Here is a 23,054-nt window from a genome sequence, read left to right as displayed (position 1 = left end):
GGAGAAAAAGATGAACGAAGAAAGGAACAAGAAGTTAATCATGTTTTGTAGGTATGTGGATGACTATCTAGGCTTGTGGAAAGGGACTAGGAGACAATTAGAGAAGTTCAAGGATAGAGTGGAGGATAAAGAGAAAACTTGAACATGGAGTTGGAAGAAAATGGAAGAATAAACTTTCTATACATGACCATAATCAGTAATATAGCCAGAAATATAACATAGAGAGCATTAATAATTGTTATAACAAAGAAATGCGGTTACACACACACACGTACACCAAGTATTATGTAGCGTCACCAGCTCATAAGCGGGTAACATGGTTGACCAGAGCACTTCATGGGCTCTTATGACATGAAATTCAGTACACAAAGACGAGACAAATTGCAAGAGAAATAGATAAGGAATAAGTCAAATTGTTTTCAGTTCTCTTTAGTTACGCAGTATTGGAGTACTGTTGAAACTTGCTAAGAAGTAATAAGTTAAACTTCCTGACGATTTAGCCATGAAAGTCGTCCAGATGGCTCCAGAAAACCTGTCAGATGGCTTGTATTCAACTGCTGAATGAGTGGCGAACGCATTGGTTCCCAGGCGTAATTATTTCTGGTTTTCCGGATAGAAGTTCCTTACCTCTTCATTCAAGTAGTTCTCCAATTGTCTTATGATGCTGGATCAATGCCGAAAGTAACGAAAAAGAGTTGAAAAATATTAAGAAAACACTATATAACTAATCTGCTGAAATCTTATGTAAAGTTAAGAATAGAGCTTATAGGAAGTAAGTTCTCCTTTAAATATGTCTATGTGACAGATCATCTGTATAAGAGAGTTGTAGCATGTTTATATGGAATAGTCACAAATGGACGCCGTTGACACTGATTAATAATCAATTTTGTTACTCTCATTTACCTAACTGGATGCACAGAGTTATTTTATTAGGCTGCTATACCATTACATAACTGTCTGAGAGTGATTATATTTGTTCTTCAATTTTTATCTATTTTTACCATCTTTACTATCGAGCGACTATAGGAGAGAGGAAGAAAATATGATGATCATGAAAAAAAAATCGGATTTGAATTTCAGCGGATTTGCACATATGCCTCTACATTCACACAAACGGATTTTTGGATGTCTGTCTGTTCGTCCCAATGTAAAGATGTTTACTCACCTGAAAGCCAAACTGTTCAACGTATCGAAACCAAATTTCAAATTGAAATAATTTTTATAAGATTCCCTGAACTTTCTTCCTACCCTAAAAATAAGGATAGTTTACTAAAGGGTACAAATTAAAATTTGCGATTTTTTCGAAAACGACTCGAACAATTTCGTTCCTATTTCATAAACCAATATTCTACTAACAACCATATAGTATAGCATAAGTCATTTTTCTAGAAAAATCTAGAAGGGGTATTTTATTCTTGGGTGAGTTATCCGTTGTTTTTTCGAAAACGATACAGGCGATTTTGTACATATCTCCTAAATAAGTATTTTATTAATAACCTGATAATACGGAGTAACTAATTTGTCTCGAAAAGCTCAGAAGGGGTAATTACTCTTGTGAGTGAGTTTTCCTGGTGAACTTTCTCAAATATGATTAAGGCTTTCTTTTAAATATTTCGTTTAGAACTGGCTAATAATATTAGTGAGCCTTTAGGTGATAATTCCCTTGTTGTGGCCGTGTTTGCACATTTATTCATGGGATTGAAATAGTTAAGACATTGCGATTTAACCTTTAGTGTTTAAAGCATTATGGTTGTTTTCTAAAGTTTTTTAACTTTGCGTCTTTTGCTTTTTATTTTGTAATTTTTCTTGTTACATACTTTCTGTTTCATTTACATATTTTCTGCTTCATTTATTATTATAGCATTTTCGTGACATTCTTTTTACGTTACATCTGATGCGTTATTTTATCTCATTAATGTTGCATTCAGTTTACACTTTTCAAAAGCTTATATATTTTTTTAACTTTTTTGGGAAGTTGTTTTTTAATTAGTTGGCCTTTTCGCGACAGAGATAAATAACATCCCTATTCCTATTAACACATCATGTAATTAATCAGAACGAATGTGTTATGTGAAGAAAAGCGGTTAAATACTGAAGTAAATTTAAGTTGTTGCCAAGTCAAACAGATCTGCATTTAGGTTAATATTTTATTTCTAATCTTACTTCTAGGGAATTATACTTGTAGATATTAATTAGTCTGTTATTTTCAGCCATCTGCCGTAGGCTCAATAGCAAAATTCATGGCGTATACCCACACGTCTGTGAACAATATGTCTCATGTGTATCTGGTAAATGAGAAAAGATACAACTATACGACTCCCAAATCTTTCCTTGAGCTTATCAATTTATATTCGAAATTGTTAACAGAGAAGGCTAGTGAAATTGACACTCGAATCATGCGACTGGAAAATGGTCTAGAAAAGTTGCGAACTACTCAATTGGAGGTTAGTAGCTGATGTTAATTACTTAATAAATTAAAATACGATTAGATCACTATTCAAATATATAATAGTTTACAAGAAATACATGTTTTGTATTTATCACGTACAGGGAGATGACTTTATTATTTAGATGATACAAAGGGCTCATTGGCGAGTAAGTGATAAATTTTAAGCCTCCACCCTATCCAGACAGCAAAGTAGTCCGTACAGGCTAATAATTTCTGTTGATACAAGTGTACTAATACTGTCCAATATTAACAATTTACTATTTCCTTAGCATCCCTCCGAAAGCAGGGGTAAAAGTGAGTGGAAACGCGGGGGACGTCGTTCCCTACTTCCAGAAAATATCTGTGGCGTCCCCTAGTTTCTAAAAAAATACAATGGGCAAAGATAGGCACGGGGGACGGCGTGGCGTCATGCGTCCCTGTACCTTTTCAGACCCATTTTTACCCCTGTCCGAAAGTTAATTTGTAGTGGATTAGAACATGGTGTTTCACTACCCCAAGCTTTCAGTCTCCCAGATTCAGCGGCAGTGCAATAGTAACGCAAAAAACGTCTGTCAATACAACTATCAAGAACAAACTCATGAGAGAAATTCTTTCTATCATATATTCGTTCATCTACAAATGTGTTCCATAAAGCTAGCATGTATAGAAACCACTCACAAGGGGTGCGCGTGTTCTCAAAAATGTACTTCAATTATAAATCGCACATCTCATGAACAGTGATATGTGTCATTCAGATGCAAAACGCAGCTGATGTCTGCTAGCGCCATTCGACTATAGTATGTTGTACCTGTACGTAAAAGTACTATTTTAGTTGTGTGAATAGTATAACTGCAGTGACAGACCTTCCTTTGAAATGTTCGGTGTAGGTTAGAGTTTAAAGAGTGTACATCGGTATCCTGAGGCGAATGAATCCTATGAATGTTGTCAAACTGTTAGAGACAGTTGCGATGTACTGAATATGGAAACGTAATCGGAGTCGAGGGTATGGAGTTCGTGAATATATTATATAGCATAATAATCCACAAATATAACAGGTATGATGCAGAAATGCATGAAGATACGATAGATAGGTATAGTGATTTTGAAGAACAGGCAGAGCTCGTACCTGAAGTTGTCCCGTCAAGCAGTACAAGACTTTCTCTTCCAGAGCAATAGAAGCCTTGAAGTGAAAGTAAGTACGAACCATCTCCAACCAAATGCAGAAGGACAGTATATTACAATATATTGATGACAATATACTGGAGAACATTTATGAAGACTATTACAATCGTGGCTTGAACTCCTGTGGCAAATGCAAGGCGCTATAAGTGCATTCGAAGTAAATCAAATTGCAAAGTAATATTAGATTATATGACTAGCAAAAGGCGAGATCGAGCTCACTTTAAGGCAAACAGGGTGTTACAATAAAAACGATAAAAGAGTACGTACCGTCACAATTTGATACAAGACCGTATGACTTTGCTGTTCACTATTGGAATCGGCAAATGTGGGGACTGGAAGTATCTAAAGATGTTGGCTCAAACAATTTACAGCTTCGATTAGTTTTATCAACAAACTTAAGCCTGAAAATAGCATTTCTTCCAGGCATATTACTACTTTCGTCACACGTAAGTACATACAAGAAGATCATAGTATTTGTCAGGAGTCACAAGGGTTTGTAGAGAGAGTAAACAAATATGTAATAGATGGGAGTGTGGGTAAAGAAAATGTTTGGAATAGTGACCAAAGTCAATTTAATTATGAAGTGTCTTCAGGGTCAACACTATATCACAGGGGCGAGGAAACTACAGCTGGTGTGTTGCAGTCTGTACATAACTCTATACACAGCTATACAGTTGATGTAGCTTTATCAATGAGTGGCAAATTAGCTCGCAAGTTCTGTATCTGTTTTCAAAAGACACAAGACACTTTTGGCCCAAATGTTTCAAAGCAAATTGAAGCAACATGTCGACGAAATATTAATGTGGAGGCAAGCAAAAATGGGAAAATGATGAACGAGTATTTATGAAAAGGTTTCTAACCACCGTCCTTGGTGAACATGTACATGACAACGTGAAGAGCCTATTGTTGTGTGATCCCTGGTCACACCATAGAGATCATACTCTGTTAGATGAAAGTTTTCCGAACAAGAATGTTACGCTCAAGATGTTGCCACCGATGACAACAAATTATTTCCAATATATTGATGTGTACTTCTTTGGGCAATATAAGCTCTACGTGAGAAGGATGTTGATTTTGTAACACTACTACGTGAAAAATCACAAGTAAAGTCACAAGAAAAATCACACGACCGTCAGTTAATCATTAGACTCCACTCTGTGCTATACAACAAACTTTCTGCACCGAAGTATAAGCCTATGTTTCAATAAGCTTGGCAAAAGGTAGGTTATTATCTTGACATACCAATACATCGTTTAAAATTCTAATTAGTGTGGCGTCTGATATTGAACTGTCAGAATTCAGAAGTGCTGTTGAATGTAAAGAAAGTCAAATGTGTATTTTGTTCTGTTCCCCTGCTTTGACAATTTCATTGAAATCCCACGCTTGCACTTTGAGGGCTGAATAGCGTGGCAACACTATCAGGTCAGTAGGAAAGGTTTCTTATTCAGATAGCGTAATTATTTTAAGCAGAAGGAAATGTAGCAATTGGTCCCGAAATTCCAATATGTGTTTTCCGTCTTATTATATCGATATTTTGTTTCTTCGCGTTACCAAAGTTCTCTTAGACGTTGCATAGATGATTATTCAAATGTCTCTCGTGGTAAGACTCGTAGTTATGCATGCGAATGGCTCATACTACTGTTTTTAGATGATGATATTTCAAGCACACTTTCTTGCGGTTCTGAGCGTCCGAGGTCATGCAATTTTTTTTGTCAGAATATCAGCAAGGATCTACGACTGCAAAGACCTCAACCAGAAGTATTCGTGGTTGTAAGTGACTACTGTAACAACGGTAATATGAAAACTCTGAAAATTAGAAAAGCAGAAAACAGAACTTGATGTCGGACTAGTATCAGCAATAGGCCTCGAAAGTAATTTACACGAAAGAGCTCTCACACCTCTACGTAATCGTAAATCACACACTTCAAGTAATGGTACTTATTCATCAGAATTCATGCTATTTCAATCCAGGACGAGTTACCCTTTGCTAGTCGATTTCGAGCTCTAAAAGAGAGCGCTTTTCTCTCGTAACACATGAATCGTGCATGGCCTGTAAAAACTCTCTGAGGATGAATACATGATCCCGTTAATGTTCTGCAAAGGAATATCCTGCTATGAGAACTACAGTGCAGGGTGGTAATTGGATTAATTGTTTCTATGTAGATTCCAAAAGATTGTGCATCATGATTTTACGTATAAATTTTAGAGTTTAATCTAGGCCATTCGTATGCAATTTAACCTCTCTAACTATAAAACCTTAAGGAGTTCTATATTTCTTCTTTACTCATTTATAGTGTTGAAATTAAATAGTCAGACTTAGAATTAATAAAGGGAAAATGTTTTTTTTTAAAAAACAAGATCCTATATTTATTTATTTATTTATTTATTTATTTATTAGTTTTATGCCTGACAATTATACACTGTAGGCTGAACGGTAATGAGAAATGTATTACAAGGTGTGGTTATAAATTTCCAGGACTGCTTAATTAACACCAGAACACATGATGTAAAAAACATACCCTTTTAATATGTTTCGAAGTAAACCCCACCTGCCGTAATATACTTCTGTTCTCGGGTGTATAAATTGTGAAAACAACTTTTAAAATCCTCTTTCGGAAGGCTCTTCAATGTCGACGTCACGTGCTTCTTGATGTCTTTAACATCCTGAGTGGAGAGAACAAAAAAAACTGCGTGGGCCAAGTCGGGAGAGTATGGCGGATAATGCAGCTCCACGACTTCATGTTTGGTCAAAAACTGCTTCACTGGCAATGCAATGTGGGGACGCGCGTTCTCGTCCAACAGAAACCAACTTCCATTGTGTCGAAAACGGGTCGTACTCTGCGAATTCTTTGTCGGAGTCGGGCAAGAAACTTCTGCGTAATACTGTCCTGTAACAGTCGTACCAGGTGGAACAAATTCATGATGAATAAGTCCTTCAGTATCGAAGAAAGCGATTAACATGACTTTGACCTTTGATTTTTGAAATCGAAACTTTTTCTGTTTAGGGGAGCTGGGAAACCGCTATTCTACGCTCTGTCTCTTGGTGTCAGGGTTGTATTAGTAGCACCAAGATTCGTCACCCGTTACTATCGAATCCAGGAAAGCAAGGTCAGCGTCAGAATTATCGATGAGTTCACCGCACGCGTCCATTCTGAGTTTTGTTCGTCCGATAAACAATGCAGAACAAATCTGGAACACACCTTGCGTTTCTCTAGGTCTTGCGTCAGAATTTGGTGAACCATTTCTTTGTCGATGTTCAGTTCACTGGCCAGTATTCGAATAGTCAGTCGCCGATCCGATGTTACAAGATCGCGAACTTTCTCAATTGTTTCAGGCGTACGCACGGAAATGGCCTTCCGGTGTGGGCATCATATTGTCCATACCATTCAAATGTGCGGCAGCGGGATAATGCTTGCTCACCATACACTTGCTTCAACATTGCATTTGTTTCTGTCACACTTTTGCCCAGTTTGAAGCAGAATTTGATGTTCACCCTTTGCTCCATTTCTGCACTTCCACAACACTACTTTACTACTTCGACAACACTGCACTAGATACGTTTCCACGTGTCTTTCTCAGCCAAGTTCTTGTTTCCAACTTGCGCGCGCTTCGGGGAGTATGTGCAAATGTACTACCTTCCGGATACTAGCAGCGCCTCTCTCGGGCGAGTGATCGGTTTCGTGCTGTAACGTCAATCCTGGATATTAATAGTCACACCTTGTATGATAAAGAAATTAAATGGGGATCAATAACACCATGTTCTGAGCGAAATTCGAACCATCAATACATAAATGTTGCGATCACCAGATAAACTCTTGAGATCGCTTGAGACTATGACAACCGTTTAGGAAGTTGTTATATTACACACCCATGTATTTTACTAAGTAGATAATTTGTAGTAATTATTATTTATCGATAGCTTGACTATATATTTACATATTTTTAATTGTTGACTTTCTACTAAAATATAAGTTTCTAAGAATTATAAATTGCATATACTACATTGCTGTTTGTGAAAACTGCAACGACACGAAGGAATAATCGTAATGCGACAAAACTTGCAGGATTTATACTGTGATGCGTGAAGTACAATGGATTACAATTTTAGCGAGATGGTATATGCGAGGGTAGAGATGCAAGGGCTCGGAAAAAACCGGCTTTTTTGAAAAAAAACTCGGTTTTTTCTGCTTCGGTTTTTAGCTTGGGAAATTTTGGACTTTTTTTCAAAATTCGGCTTTAAATTGATAAAGCAGACTTTGTTTCGCTTCTCTATAACACAAAACGTGATTTAATTAGTGGTTGATGCTGATAATAATATATAACATCGAAAATAAACCATGAATTTCGAAAAGATACTTCGAAGAGTTTTACTTCTCAACATATTTACATTATGAATTCCACTGGATTAACCAATGTATATAATAAGAATTTTTTAACCTCTTATATACAAAAGTAAGCAGAGTTGGCATGAACCATGGTTGTTTTTGAAAATGCCAAAAACCCGTTTTTGGGGGATATTTAACCAGGCTTTTTTGGTTTAATCCAGGCTTTTTTTTATTTAGATTTTTTGCTTTATGTATTTATATTACATATTCACAGAAAGAAGTTTGTTTCCCCTTGGTGTTATTATGCAATAGCGGGGTTATGCTGGAAGAACTCTCATAAGCTCAAAGAAGTCCGGCCAGTAAATTTCTTAAATTGAGAATCTCCCGCCCTAGCCATCGGGAAAATCCCGTCATTACTTGAAATGTAAGACAATAACGGGAAAATCCTGTTATTGCTTTGCATGTAAAATTTAAAGGTCAACGAATCATAATCAGTACGCTAAAACTGAGGTATTAAATTACAAATTTAGTACGTAGATATTATTGAAAATCCAATCCAAGCTAATGTTGGAAGCTACGTAGGCAATCGATAAATTTTGCCAATTTCTATCAATATATTTAAGCAATCTTGGCTTCTTTATAAAACAACAGGCATTTAGGCATGCAGAAATATATTATTTGGTTTCGTTTCGCATGTTTAGGCTTAACATCCTTACGAATACCGAGGTTATCAAGGGGAAGATTTTCGCTTAAACTGATATCCGAACCGCTACTTGGTTTACGCATAAAAGAAGGGTTGTGGTTCGACCGAGAATTGAACATGGGATACCTTGATTAAAAGGTGAAAGGGAAATAAAACTATTGCAGGTGGTTTAATATCTGGAAACGTCACCATGAATTTCACACGATTCGCATTTTTCATTCTTTTTATTTATTTATTTATTTTTTGTTTAAACTAGTTATTTAAAAAAAGGTGTAAACCAGCCAACCCTAAAAGTAAACACTTCTTTTTAAAAAATACGCAAATAACTAGCAAAATAGTATGTAGTATTTTTACTTCAAAATATTCCATACCCTCTTTTTGAGATAAAATAAAATTAAAATAAAACATAAGAGAAATACTTAGATTTATATGATACACTTAAAGGCTGCACATCTAGAGCTTTTGGTTCTGTATATTCCTGAAATTCTACAGTTAAGTTTTATATATCCACCATCACGGTTTACCCAATCCTCAAGTTTTCTGAATTTTTAACAAGCGGGATTCAATATATCATTACGGAACTTCCCCCCTCAAAAAAAAGGACTACGGAATATATTTAAGTTAAGCTAAATACAACTGCACAACAAACATGACTGAGTGATTAGCTTTTGCGCTTCTATCGGTAAGTCCGGGATTCAACATTCTGACAAAGCTTTTCTTCATTCCATCTGTGAAGTAGAAATAGTGCGTGTACTGTGAGTTGGCCGACTTCCTTTCTTATTGTTTTTAAATCGTTATTATTACTAATTACCAGCAGTGACGGTTTTGCGAAGGTTACGGGGTAGGGATGCGCACGAGACCGAGTCGAGACAGGATTTTCCTGACAAAATTCGAGTCGAGACACGGCTCTTCCAATAGAAAAATATACATTTTTCGAGTCGAGACATCACTTTTACAATACATTTTCGAGACGAGACAGCCACAAATCTTGTCTCGTGCGAATCCCTATTAGGGGGGCGGTCTTTCGGACTGAAGCCCGTTCCCCAAAGTTACGGAATGTCTGCAACAAACGAAATATCTATTAGTTATGCCTTTACTCATAAACTTTAAGCTCCCATCAAATAAAAATTACGAATGTTTAGAAAAACTAAACATTAGTAAGAAAAACCCTTCCCAAAGTACTTTTCTAAATCCGCCACTGATTCTCAGTATAAAATGATTTTTAAGGTTGTATCCGGAAGATTATTGCTAAACATATAAACGAAACGAAATATTAGTTATGCCTGTACTCATAAACTTCAAGCACCTCCCAAATAAAATTAGGACTTTTTAGGAAACGAAACTATCAGAAAAAACCCTCCTAAAGTACTTTTCTAAATCCGCTACTGATTATTTGTATAAATTGGTATTCAAGGTTGTCTCCGGAAAATTATTGCTAAATCACTTCAGAGCTACAGTATAACAGGCAAGTTTAACTTTTGCGCTAGAAGCTAGAGTACTAAAAGCTCTTAGAAATGAAACACGGATGACAAACTAAAATGGTCTAGAGAAGAAAAAAGATGTCGATAACTCAAAAGTTAAAATAAAGCTAAATAGCGTCTAAAATTGCCCTCAAATACTACATTCTTCATGTTAGCTTTAATTCGTAAAACATGTGCTCCATGCATCTTGATGGTGAATTTCAGAGCGAAATATCACATTTAGGTCATGGAATTCTTATCTAACTATAGAATATACTATAAGAAAGCTATTTAAATAGAAAAATCATGAAAATGAAAAAAGCCAAAATTTCCAAAATTCTAGTTTTTTTTTTTCAAAAAAGCCGGCTTTTTATGAGAAAAAACCATCGATTCAAAAAATCCGGCTTTTTTGCATCTCTATGCGAGGGTACCCTCGTTTTCAGGTCCAAAGAAATTAACTCAGTGCTCATATAGTGAAGCTTGAACAAAGAGTAAACATTTAAACATGTGCTAACTATCATTTTGTCACGTCGACTTCTAAGGACGTAATACAAACAAACAACTATGTTCGAATGGATCATGTAGTCTCCTACGAGAATGCAGCTTACGTTCCGTGAAATTAGTGCACTCACAGAGCATACTGCATGATATTAGTGTTTGAAATTAGTGATATCTGTGTGAGAGCAATGAAGGAATACAATCGAAAAGTGGGCCGCATCACATGACTATCCCACTCATAATAATCATCTTGTCTGCATGACTTTGATGTGGTCCACAATTTGAGCTCTCCTCTGTAGCACAATATTGAGTGTACACTTGACTCCGCTCACGGTTCAACGGCGTCTGGTGAATGTTGGCGTAGACGCACGGATGATCTTTAATTGCTTTCCGCTGACGCAGAACTACAAACACCTTTACCAATTCTCGATTCATGCAGTCGACCCTTAACGAGAAGGACTGGGGCTGAGATTCTAGCTTCATTTATCATTCAATATATCACCTTTTCATGTTTTTGCCTGTCTTCTAGGCCACGAATACCACAACAGGACTTGCGGATGTTTGCTTGCAGTCTCCGAATAGATTATCGGTGGGCACCTGTTGTGTTAGGTACAAGAAAATATTTTTTTTTTAATTTCGCAACTTTTTGTAAATTGTTATTCTTACTTCTTGATGAGAGTAATGGTTTGTTCGTTTACATTTTATTTTCGATTTTTTATGTTCATCTTGCAGGTCATGTGATTGCCTTGTCGTGGACCGTGGTTGGATGTTCCTCCCGTTTCTTTTGACCATGTTGGCCTCACGCTGATCTTTCAGTGAGAACATGCCTATGGGCAAGCTAGTTTAGTTTCTCTACAGCAAGTTTAGTTTCTCTTGTGAACACCTTGGTTTCTTGTTGCTGCGAACACAATTCCCATTTGCAATGCTTCATATAAATCTCTAGTACGCGTAAAACAAGTCATTATTTCTGGAGTTGGGTTTATCCTCCCTGGAAAACCTGAATCTGGCATGGCTTAGAAAGAAAATCTATTACAAGGAATGTGGAGTCGCGATTGTTGTTCAACATCCTGAATTAGCAAAATAATACTGTTAGTTTCAATGGAGAATCTAACCGGCTATTATAGTCAAGTCGTTTTTCATATTACTATTTTTTATGTACAGATCTAGACAAGTGAAGGACATACGAAAATTACGAAACGTCATGTTATTGGTGGAAAATAGGAATGAGGAAAAGATAAGTTGCTCAAATTTGACCAGGGTTCGATTCCCAGTGGGAATTTGTTGTTAAGATCATCATCGAAAGTCGGCATCTCATATGAATCTTCGTCAGCTGAACGAGACCCTAAACTACAAATCAGCAAGCAAATTTGAAATCATCAAAACATTTAGCGTTTCACTAGTACTGTTGCGGACTAACTTCATATTGAAATCTTCTAAATATTACTGAAGAGAAGATCTAAACTAACTGACCAACATATTTAAATTGGCTGGAACTAAGAGTAAATACTCAGATGAACTGCTTCCAACTAAGTCATTTTCTCTTGTATTCAGTTTGAATAACCTTCGGGAATTATCATCTAAAAGTGCATTTATTAATTTCCACGTGCACATTACAATTCCGCTACTAATACAAAACATTAAGTAAAAGAGTCTTCAAGTACTACTCCCTGTTACGTTGGTCCTGTACTCACCGCTACCCGGAGAATTGTTTCATCAAGACAAATTATTTTTTTCATCCAAATTTTGAAAAATCTAAGAACGTAGAACCAGAAACCCCAGTCACTACGTACTACCTCATTCAGCATACAACTCAAAACTCCTTATATTGTTCCTAGTGATAGTCTCAAGATAATACAGTCCCATAATCTTTCGCTAAACATTGTTGACATGAAATTAAGGGAATTTCTTTCGTGTTAAAATCTCTTATTATTTCATCCAACGAATAAGCCATCACTGGGAAGCAAAAAAAATGAAATGAAATCTTTGAGTTTTACGTCCCACGGTTATGCCGGTTAGGCTAAAGGAGACGGTGATGATGAGTGATGAATGAAATGGTGGAATGAAGAAAGTGGGAGGAAACGGGAGAACCCCGAGAAAACCCACGCACACGGTGTTTGTCCACTACAAAGTTCACTTGGCGGGGGCTGGGATCGAACCCGGGACCCCAAACACCAGAGGTGAACGCTCTACCACTGAGCCACTCACTGGGAAGCAGATTGTATTAATGTACATTGTATTAAACATATTTTGTTCGATAAGCAGACGTCGTTGTGTATTAATTGCCGACATTAAGACAAATTGCTTGAAGAATTGTATTAAAATGTATTACAGTATTCTCAGTAAAATGAAAAATATGTCCTATTTGCTAATTATTGAAGGCCAATTGTAGTAACACAGCAAAAGATTACTGAAAATTTCATACTTTTAATCTTAGTCTCTTGTGAAAATAGAATTTTAAAATGCCATTTCTTTGTGTTTGTAGGTAGATATATTAAAAGAAAAGCTAAAAGTCCAAGAAGTCGTAGTGAATGAGAAAAATAGGGCAGCTGATGCACTAATTCGAGTTGTTGCTGTTGAAACTGAAAAGGTTTCTAAAGAGAAAGCTTTTGGTAAGTTTACTACTCTTAAAATAAAAATAAAAATTTGACATATTAAAGGAATTAAAACTAAGAAAATATCAAATATAATACAATGTAATATCCAGGAAAATTTCCTGTACATTTTTTTATTTATTATTTTTATTTTAGAAGTTCTTGTTGTTGGTCTCTCCGTGACAAGGACAAATAACTTTACTGCCAGCGTCACCATTAAACATCCTAATCAATAAATTTTCTTATTGTTTGAACCACAAACAGGGTGGTCCGTAATTTTCGATTTCCGAATTTCTTTGCTCCCAACCCCTAAATTAGTTTCATGTCGGACTAAATTAACTCATGAAAAAAAAAATGGTTCAATTGAAAAATATTTAACCGGTCGCAAGGGACCTAAACTTCTGATTACATTTACAATATGTACTATATGGCAAAAGTTTGGAGTAGACTCTTGTAACTTTGAAACGCCTGAAGAGAAAGGGTTCATATTTTGCATAGAGATAATGGAGGTAGATCCACATCTAAAACTGAGTATCATGAAGGCGGCCATTTTGAAGTCCGCCATCTTTGATTCAGAGCCAAAATTTTAAATGTAAATGGGGTCGTGTAATATATCGTCTTGGGGTAGCTTTTCACCACAAATACACATCTGCCTTTATTTTCCACTTATCTGTGATCATGTAATAATTAGCACCTTTGGAATATAAATATACATGTGGGTCATTGTCTGTAACGATAGAGAATGCGCTAGTGTCGAAAGTTTTAAGGTGTGGGTACTCCAGCTCCATGTAGCATAAAGGTTGACAGACTAGCGAAATTTGTAACATTTAACGGCAAAGAACAATTATTAAGCATCCCCGAAATACCATCATCCACGGGAGAAGCACAAGCTACAACTGTTTACGAAGCAGTGAAGAAATGGGGCATAGAACACAAAACATAAACGTTATGTCTCAATACACTTTCAGGCAACACCGGCAGAATAAATGGCGCTTGTACAAACCTTAAGAAGAAATTTGATCGTGATTTACTGTACCTACCATGCTGACATCACATGTTCGAATTAGTTCTTCTTCAAGTAGTTTTTTACGCAGCAATTGATGTTACTACTGCTGCCAGAACAAGTTCCGGGCCTGACGTTCTTTTGTTTGAAAGATATACACAATCCTGTTCGTCCATCGACAAAAGCAATTACCAAACTGGGATAGGTGATGTTACGGAAGATGTCCGTGTCAGCACGCTGGAATTTATACAACAAATACACCAGAAACCCCATGGAGACGGCTATGATGTTTCTCTACAGAGTTTCTGGTGTATCTGTTGTTGATCTATGAAATGGCTATCATCTTCCTAGGCGGTACCCTTCCGCAAAGAGTTTCATTTCGCATTCCTGGAGCTGTGAGCCATGCTCAGTGGATGACAAAGGCTATATATGCGGATTCCAAAATCAATTTGAACTGACGAGAAAAGAAGAATTGGATCAATATACTATGCATTTTCCTTGTCGGAATCTATTCACAAGCTTGGTTCCTTGCACCATTGACTGTGAAAGCTACGTATCTCGGTTGCAAGTTTTTACAGAAACTAATCGAATACAAGGAAGTAGATTCAGAAATTAGTGATTGTGTTGTGAAAAAATTCGTTAACAATTTAGTTATCTGTCACCAGAAACTGCGGCGTTCGCATTCTTTGATGATGAAGTACCGCAACAAGTGACGGAAAAAATGGTAGTCTATAGAGAATCCAAAAGTCAACAGTTTCAAATAAAAAGAATTCTCGTACTTCGTTTCGGCAGATTTGAGGACATGTTTCTCAAGAGTTTCTATAGATACAAATTTTCTAAAACCGTGCCCATCTACTTGGAAACAAGATGCCAACTTTCAACGTGGATTGGAGGTATTGAAAGACATTATGTTGAGGAACGATGTGGCAGAGAGAAGGATGAAGCTGATACAAGAATACGGGATCATTCTAACCAGGGATACTGCAGATCGTCAGTGAACACAGGAAAAAGTATCCAGGTGCTACAAAAATTGTTTTAATCACACAGTAAAATTTGGCGTTATTCACAGCCTTCAACTTTTATTGTCATTTTAAACCATCATATTAATTATGTATTTTACCACTTCTGTAAATAAATTCAACATAGGTTGGTATGCAATCGGACGGAACGTTAGCTATTATATAATTGCTTTCTTGTTACTTGTGTGTAACTCGTTTAAAATACTTCTGTAAACTATGAGAAAATACAATATTGAAGGATATTAAACTGTTATTCTAAAGGTAATAACTATTACATGATCAGAGATAAGTTGAAAATAAAGACAGACATGTGTTTGTAGTAAAAAGCTACCCCAAAATGATGTCACACGACCCCATTTCTATATAAAATTTTGGGTCTGAATCCAAGATGGCGGACTTCAATATGGCCACCATCATGATACTACTCAGTTTCAGGTGTGGATCTATCTCCCATACCTTTATCCAAAATATGGTCCTTTTTCCTTCAGCCGTTTCAATATTACAAGAGTATATTCCATATATTGTAAATGCATTCAAAAGTTTAGGTCGCTGGGGGTCGGTGAAATATTCTTCAAATGAGCCACATTTTTATGGATTAATTTGGTCTGACATGGAACCAATTTAGGGGTTGGGAAGAAAGAAATTCGAAAGAAGAAACATTTCTCCATATAATTAAGGACCACCCTAATATATATACAAGGATAGACAAAAAAATCTAAAACGTTTGCAAAAGAGTGATAATCATACCTAGTATGGTGTGGGGCCTCCTTTTGCGTCCAAAACAACTTGGATCCGACGTGCAATGGACGTATACAGCTCCTGAATCGTGCTGTGTGGAATTTTGTACCATTGTTCCTCCAAAACATGCTCCAGTTCCTTAAGGGATGCTGGTGGAGGGTAATGAGACCGAACACGCCTTTCTAACTCAGACCACAATGGCTCAATGATGTTCAGATCTGGTAATTGTGGGACCCAAGGGAGGTGTGATAGCTCCTGGTCATGCTCCCCAAACCATGATTTCACCGTTTTTGCAGTGTGACAGGGTGCCAAATCATCTTAGTAGATGCCATCACCATCAGGGAACAATATTTGGGCCATGGATAGAATCTGGTTCCCCAAAATGGCCTCATACGCCTTAGCATTCATCATTCCATGCAGGGCTATGATGGGACCTGCGGAAAACCACGATATCACTGCCCATACTGTAACAGAACCACCCCCATGCTTTGCAGTTGGAAACACACAGTCTGTATCATAGGCCTGCGACGGTGTTCTCCATACGTAAACACGACCGGATGTTGGAAACAAGGTGAAGGTCGATTCATCGGATCACATTACGTGTTCCACTGCTCATGAGTCCACGCCTTGTGGTCCTTACACCACTGATTACGCCTCTTCGCATTTACTGCTGTGACCAGGGGTTTAGCGATAGCGGCCCTGCCACGAATTTTAATTTTATGAAGTTCCCGTCGCACTGTTTTCGATGAAACCGGGTTCTGTAGGCCGGAATTGAGTTCAGATGTAATTTTCATTGCGGTGGTCTTCTTTTCAGCTGCTACAATCCGTTTTAATGTCCTCCGGTCCCTATCTGACAGGAATACCCATTAATTGTGTATGCCCTCGTGACATTGAACACAGTGCCTTTCGATACCCCCACAATGTACGCCACTGTTGCCACTGAAGCTTCAACCAAACGAGCACCAACGATCATGCCTCTTTGGAAGTCTGTCAGGTCGCCCATTTTACCACACCACGACACTCACAGGTGAACTGGTTACTGCTGACGGAAGAGGAAGGTCCACATGGGACATTGAAAACAAAAAACGATCGGCAACGGCAACACGCGTTGTACAATGGAGGGCCAAACTAACGTGTCCTGTATGAAGTGTTTAGATTTTTTGTCCACCCTATCTATCTATCTATCTATCTATCTATCTATCTATATATATATATATATATATATATATATATATATATATATATATATATATATATATATATAGATAGATAGATAGATAGATAGATAGATAGATAGATAGATAGACTGTATATATATATACATTCGCTACAGAGGCACTTGACATGATTCGGCAAGTGCGCGGTGATACTGCAATGAGCCGTTCGAGATGCTTTGAGTAACACGCGCCCTTCAAGAGTGGAAGAACATCACTAGAAGATGACGAGAGATCAGGACAACCATCAACGAGCACATCCTCCGAAAATGTTGAAACCATTCTGCAACTTGTGCATGAGAATCGTCGGAGAACAATCCACAACATTGCTGTCATTCTCTTCGTGTCATACGGAACAGTGAAGGCAATCCTTATGTGTGATTTGAACATGCCCCTTGTTGCTACTCAGTTCGTCTCCAAGCTGGTGACCCAGGAGCAAAAGGAGCACCGCGTCGAAGTTTACCAAGAATTCCGTCAGCATATCGTGTATAAACCGTCCTTAACTTCGATGACCATTACAAAGTGTACGGATATGACCCTGAGACAAAGCAACAGTCTTCAAAGTGAAGGAGACCATCGTCTCCACTATCGAAATAGGCGAGGCAGGTCGTCAGCACCATCAAGTGCATGCTCATCGTCTTTCTCGACATTCGCAGCTTTGTGCATCGTGAATTTTTCCCAGGGACTAGACCGTTAATAGCGAGTTCTACTGTTAGGTTTTAAGGTGTGTGAAGGAGGACATTCGGCGAAAGCGACCAGATATGTGGCGCGCGAAAAACTGGCTGCTCCCCGACGACATTGCACTCTGTCCCCGTGCTCTCCTAACAAGTGAGTTTCTCACCAGAAACAAAATCACATTTCCGCACCCACTGTACTCGCCAGATTTGGATCCTGAGGACCTCGCCATCTTCCCTAAGCTTAAGCTCCAGCTCAATGGACGCCGTTTGGACACCATTGCGGAGATTCAGCGCGGAGCCGTAGTAGGTGCTTTACGTGTTTAAAAGAGAGGACTTTCTAGACATATTCCAGCAGTGATAGAAACGCTGGGAGCGCTGTATTGCTGTACAAGGTGACTATTTTGAAGATGAAAGTGTGTAAACCTAGATAAATAAAGTCATTTCTTGTAAACAGAACTAGTCTCGAAACTTTTTGATATCACTGTTTTGATTCCGTAATTATACAGTATTAGGCCATTTAGCGTAATTCTGACTTCACCTATTTATGTGATGAAAACTATTATGCTGTAGAATAATAATAACGGACACTATATTTCATAGTATACTTCAAAAGTAACTACGTCATGGAGAAAATTTCCATAAATAAAAAATAACCACTCTAATTTGATAAACCACACTACTTACAAGTTAGATACATGTCACAAGAATTGCTGTCTTTCAATCATGAGATAAATCTTACTTAATAATGGATATTCAAAAATTAATAACATTTCTAATTGAAAAAGATTTAAACAACTAATTATGATCGCCTCTAAGGATATGACAAGATAATGCTAAAAATAATTTCTCCATATATTTTGGCTGAAAGATGTGCATTTTTCACGTGCAGTATTTTTATTGATTGGTAATGTCTTGGGAATTTGAAATAATACCATCTTTAATATATTCGACTATTCATTAATAACCTTATCAAGATACAATATTTCCACCGGAACTTTGTAATTATAATTTCTTACAAAATAATTCGATCTATTTATATCTGGTCTATTTATACTTCCACATTAGATTTGTACTCCTCAATGACAATGACTAGAAATTAAATTATTAGAAAGAGCTATAGAAATCATAGTTCAGATAGATTGTCTTTATCTACTCCACTTGCCTCTCAAACAAACCTGAATTACATCTATTGATGTTTTGTCAAAATATGCTTCAACATTACTTAAGTAGTTAGTCTGAATTTATCGTCATAGTGTTGTGTCATATAATAATTAATTTTAAACATTTGAAATACTGTACATGATCTCACCCAATTTAACTCTTGTTTCTGTAGCTGATGAAGAGGAAAAGAAAGTATTAGTAATTCAAGAAGAAGTGTCCGTAAAACAAAGAGAATGCGAAGCAGATCTGAGAGCAGCTGAACCTGCTATTGTTGCTGCTGAAGAAGCTCTGAATACATTGAATAAGGTGCGTTTTTCACATTTATATTTTAGCCTCTCATAATGAAACACTTACTAGGAGAGATTGAAAGATTTTAAATATCAAAAATTGTAATCAATATTAGCAAAATGAAGTAAAAAACATTTTCTCAATTTTACGTCTCATGATTCTGCCGTGTAGTCTAAAGGTATGCCCCAATCACGTCATGCAACGGCGCACTGCAACTCCCGAGCAGATTTAGAGAGAGCAAACTTTGTACAAAGGGTAGTTCAATGGTTTAAATTATAGGAATCCATTTCAGAAGAAAATAACAATTTATTATAACTGCTTAATAAAAACAACAAATTTAACACAATTCCTCTTGAATTCGAATTCCGGATTCCGAATTTTACATAGTGTTTTCTCAACAAGTAAATTTTAGATGCCGGCTTATGGTTATTATTATAATTTTGATGTTTAAATTTTGATAGATCACTTATCCTAATTAAGATAAATCACAAATATTAAAATTTGAACTATCAAAGGCCTATGGAATCTACCTATCTAGGAATGTCTGATATTACGTACTGAGGCCAAAATAGAGAAAGCAAATTAAGAAATATTAAACTTTCTACTTACGAATATTAAACCCCCTTTATAGATTAGCTTTTACGTCTTTAAATACAAAAGTACTTCACATTTAAATTATCTTCACGGCCACTACAAATCACTACTTTTCTCACATGTTCAACTTAACTTTTCGAGAACATATCCTAATAGGTGAAATAACCTGAATCAAAATGCGAGGAGTGATAGGTAGTTATGAGCCAGGTAAGTTACAGTAGGTGGTAGCACAATATAAATAAACAACCATCGCCACACACAATATTTCCAACTCACTCTCTATCTATAATTTCAATGTTCAATACTCAACTTTCTCTTTCCAATGAACTATGCTGCATATAAATTATCTCTCGTGGGACAACATTTTATTTTGAAAAACTGGATTTAATATTGAAAAATTGTTCTTTGGTTCTTGTTGAGTTCAATTCACAGCATGCTGAGTGTAAGAAAAGACGACTCATCAGCTAAAGTTATTACTCACTCCAATTTCCATGTTACAGCTTGTTATACAGAGGATGTCCCTTTCTTCTTTAGATTTCGTTATAGTTACCACCTAATGAGGTCGTCTTCCTTTCCCGTGTTGATGAGATGTACATCTGCAGCCATCAGCAGAAGAGAATAATAAATGTAGAAAATAGATTTTAACTTCAGTATACTTCAGTATTTTGTGGTTCAGTATACTGACCGTCTACTGAGTATAATGCGCAGTGTAACATCATGTTCAAATCTCTTGAACTCAAAATATGAGATTAAATCTGAGTCAGCAGACGAAGGTAGCTCAAATTAGAAGTAAGAAGTCTAGTGAACTAGTCCCAACAGAGTTCCTGATTATTTTCAGTTTCCTGAAAGCTGGGTATTATCGATTAAAAATGCGCCTCTATATACCTAGCAAACTTTGTCCCTTTAAGTGTCAGCATTTCGGACACATCATCACGTCGTATAATGCAACAGCTGCTATTTGTGCCAATCGTGTCCAAGGAAGTCATGGTGGAGAGCCGTCTACAATGACCGGAAGGGCCCGGACAAAAGGGCGAGGACAGAAAGGCCCGAGTCAAAACGGCCCCGCGTCAAAAGGGCCCCGGTCAAAACGTCCGGGCCGTCTACAATGACATGTCAGAAGGGCCCGGACAAAAGGGCGAGGACAGAAAGGCCCGAGTCAAAACGGCCCCGCGTCAAAAGGGTCCGGGTCAAAATGGCCCTGCGTCAAAAGGGCCCGGGTCAAAGGGCCCTGCGTCAAAAGGGCCCCGCGTTAAAAGGGCCCCGGGTCAAACGGGCCCTGGTCAAAGGGCCCTGCGACAAAAGGGCCCGGGTCAAAAGGGCACCGCAACAAAAGGGCCTGAGCCTAAAGGGCTCCGCGTCTAAACGGCCCCGCGAGAAAAGGGCCCGAGTCAAAAGAGCCTCATGTCAAAAGGGTCCCGCGAAAAAGGGCTTGAGTGGAAAGAGCCCGGGTAGAAATAGTCCAGGCCAGAAAGCTTGAAATCTAAACAGAAGTGGAAATCAAAGATGCACGAGGGGATAGCGCCACCTTAGTAAGTAGAAGTGATTGTCCAATAGAAGGAAGAATATCAGAGTGGTTATTAGAGACAAAAAGGAAACTTGAATGGTGATCTTAATTTTGTTTGGTTGCTGTTTGTTCTGCAACAATCCCTATCGCTTAAGTCGTTTCTCGATGAAAGTTTGCTTTCAACCGCGTCTCTCTGAGTTTGTAGACGTGGAAGACCCGGGTTCAATTCCCGGTGGGATTCCATGTGGTTCGAATTCCACGTTAATCAGTAGGTCCACATCTCATACAGCCTCGCTGCTGAAAGGGATGCTAAAGTGAAAATCATATCATCATATCTCTAAGTTAGTATTCTCGAGACCTAGCCCAATCAGACTATCTATTAATGACTGTTCCCTTAGTTCTAAAATTCAATTTCTGCCCCTGAATCAAAGTAGAAAAATGTTAATAAGTACGTATTATGTTAATAATATTATCTTGGAAACGTTTCTTTAATTTTGGTGTAAGAACATACATGTGGATCTCCATACAGAGTTAGTCAAAAGTATTGGGACAGAACAATAATAACGACACGCGTGGACGGGGGAAAATCAACTGTTGCAATTGGTGTTATTGCAAAAACTGCATTGGCTTGGAGTGTAGTCACCGTGGAAGCCATTTTGAATTACACTATATTGCGGATCGTACATTTTTTAATGGAAAAGGCTATGATCTTACACTTCAGTTTAGGCTATTTCCACAAATGTGAAGGTGAACTCATTTTTGACACATTACCATTTGTTTATCAGACAGGGTGTTTGACATATGTATCTAATAGAAAAAAGTATCATGACAGGGCAGTAACAAAGAGACAAATGGACAAAGGAAAAGTAAATGTTACAGGTTGGTATGGGTGTTAAAACTGCTTTAAATGATCATGGCACCCAACTTTAATTCCGCATATTATATACCATAAAATATTTTCAAATAGACAGGGGTACTTGTGTCACATAAATTTAGGCTAGAATCTTGGAACAAACGATAATCTGAATTAGGGATGCGCACGAGACAAGATTTGAGGCTGTCTCGTCTCAAAAATGTACTGTAAATGTGATGTCTCGACTCGAAAAATGTACATTTTTCTATTGAAAGAGCTGTCTCGACTCGGATATTCTCAGGAAAATTCTGTCTCGACTCGTCTTGTGCGCATCCCTTACTGAGTCGACTTTTGACCGATCTCTATTCATTTACGCGATAGTGTGTGCTAAGTTTGACATTTGTTTCTAGTAGAAGAAAGTATTTAGACAGGTAACTAATAAATAGTACTTCATTGTGTTCTTAACGTTTCTGTTCGTTTGCTTGCGTTTATAAAATATTGAGAAGTTACCACATATGTATAACATATTTTAATAGTAAGTATATTTGTGATTAATTGTTACTTTACAACTGTAAAGCAATAGAATGCTTTTAATGTGCAGTTTCGAATATTTGGTAGAGCTCAACAACGTCGTTCAAATAGTAGTGAGTGGTAACAATGTTTCTTCTGGTCAGTGTATTGTACCATGTAGAGTTAATACGGGAAGGATATAATGGTAGAATTGCTAGAAAGAAACCATATATTACCCAAATTAAGAAATATAAGATACTTAAATTTTCTAGAGCTTTTGAAAATAAACCCAAAAACTGGTGGGAA

General features: G+C 37.3%; 1 protein-coding gene across 1 annotated transcript in view; it reads left to right on the top strand.

The window, feature by feature from the left end:
- Positions 1-23,054, top strand: part of LOC145694826 (dynein beta chain, ciliary-like) — a 614,922-nt gene that overhangs the window by 463,976 nt on the left and 127,892 nt on the right. Inside the window, exons 51-53 of the mRNA XM_081771484.1 lie at positions 2,211-2,444; positions 13,079-13,205; positions 19,172-19,305. Of these exons, the coding sequence (XP_081627610.1) occupies positions 2,211-2,444; positions 13,079-13,205; positions 19,172-19,305 (495 nt within the window). The remainder of the gene's footprint in view (positions 1-2,210; positions 2,445-13,078; positions 13,206-19,171; positions 19,306-23,054) is intronic.

Source organism: Thermobia domestica, chromosome 9 (genome assembly GCF_964235325.1).
Source record: "Thermobia domestica chromosome 9, izTheDome1.hap1.1, whole genome shotgun sequence".
Classification (NCBI taxonomy): domain Eukaryota; kingdom Metazoa; phylum Arthropoda; class Insecta; order Zygentoma; family Lepismatidae; genus Thermobia; species Thermobia domestica.
The sequence above is the reverse complement of the archived record's forward strand: the minus strand, read 5'-3'. Positions and strand labels throughout refer to the sequence as shown.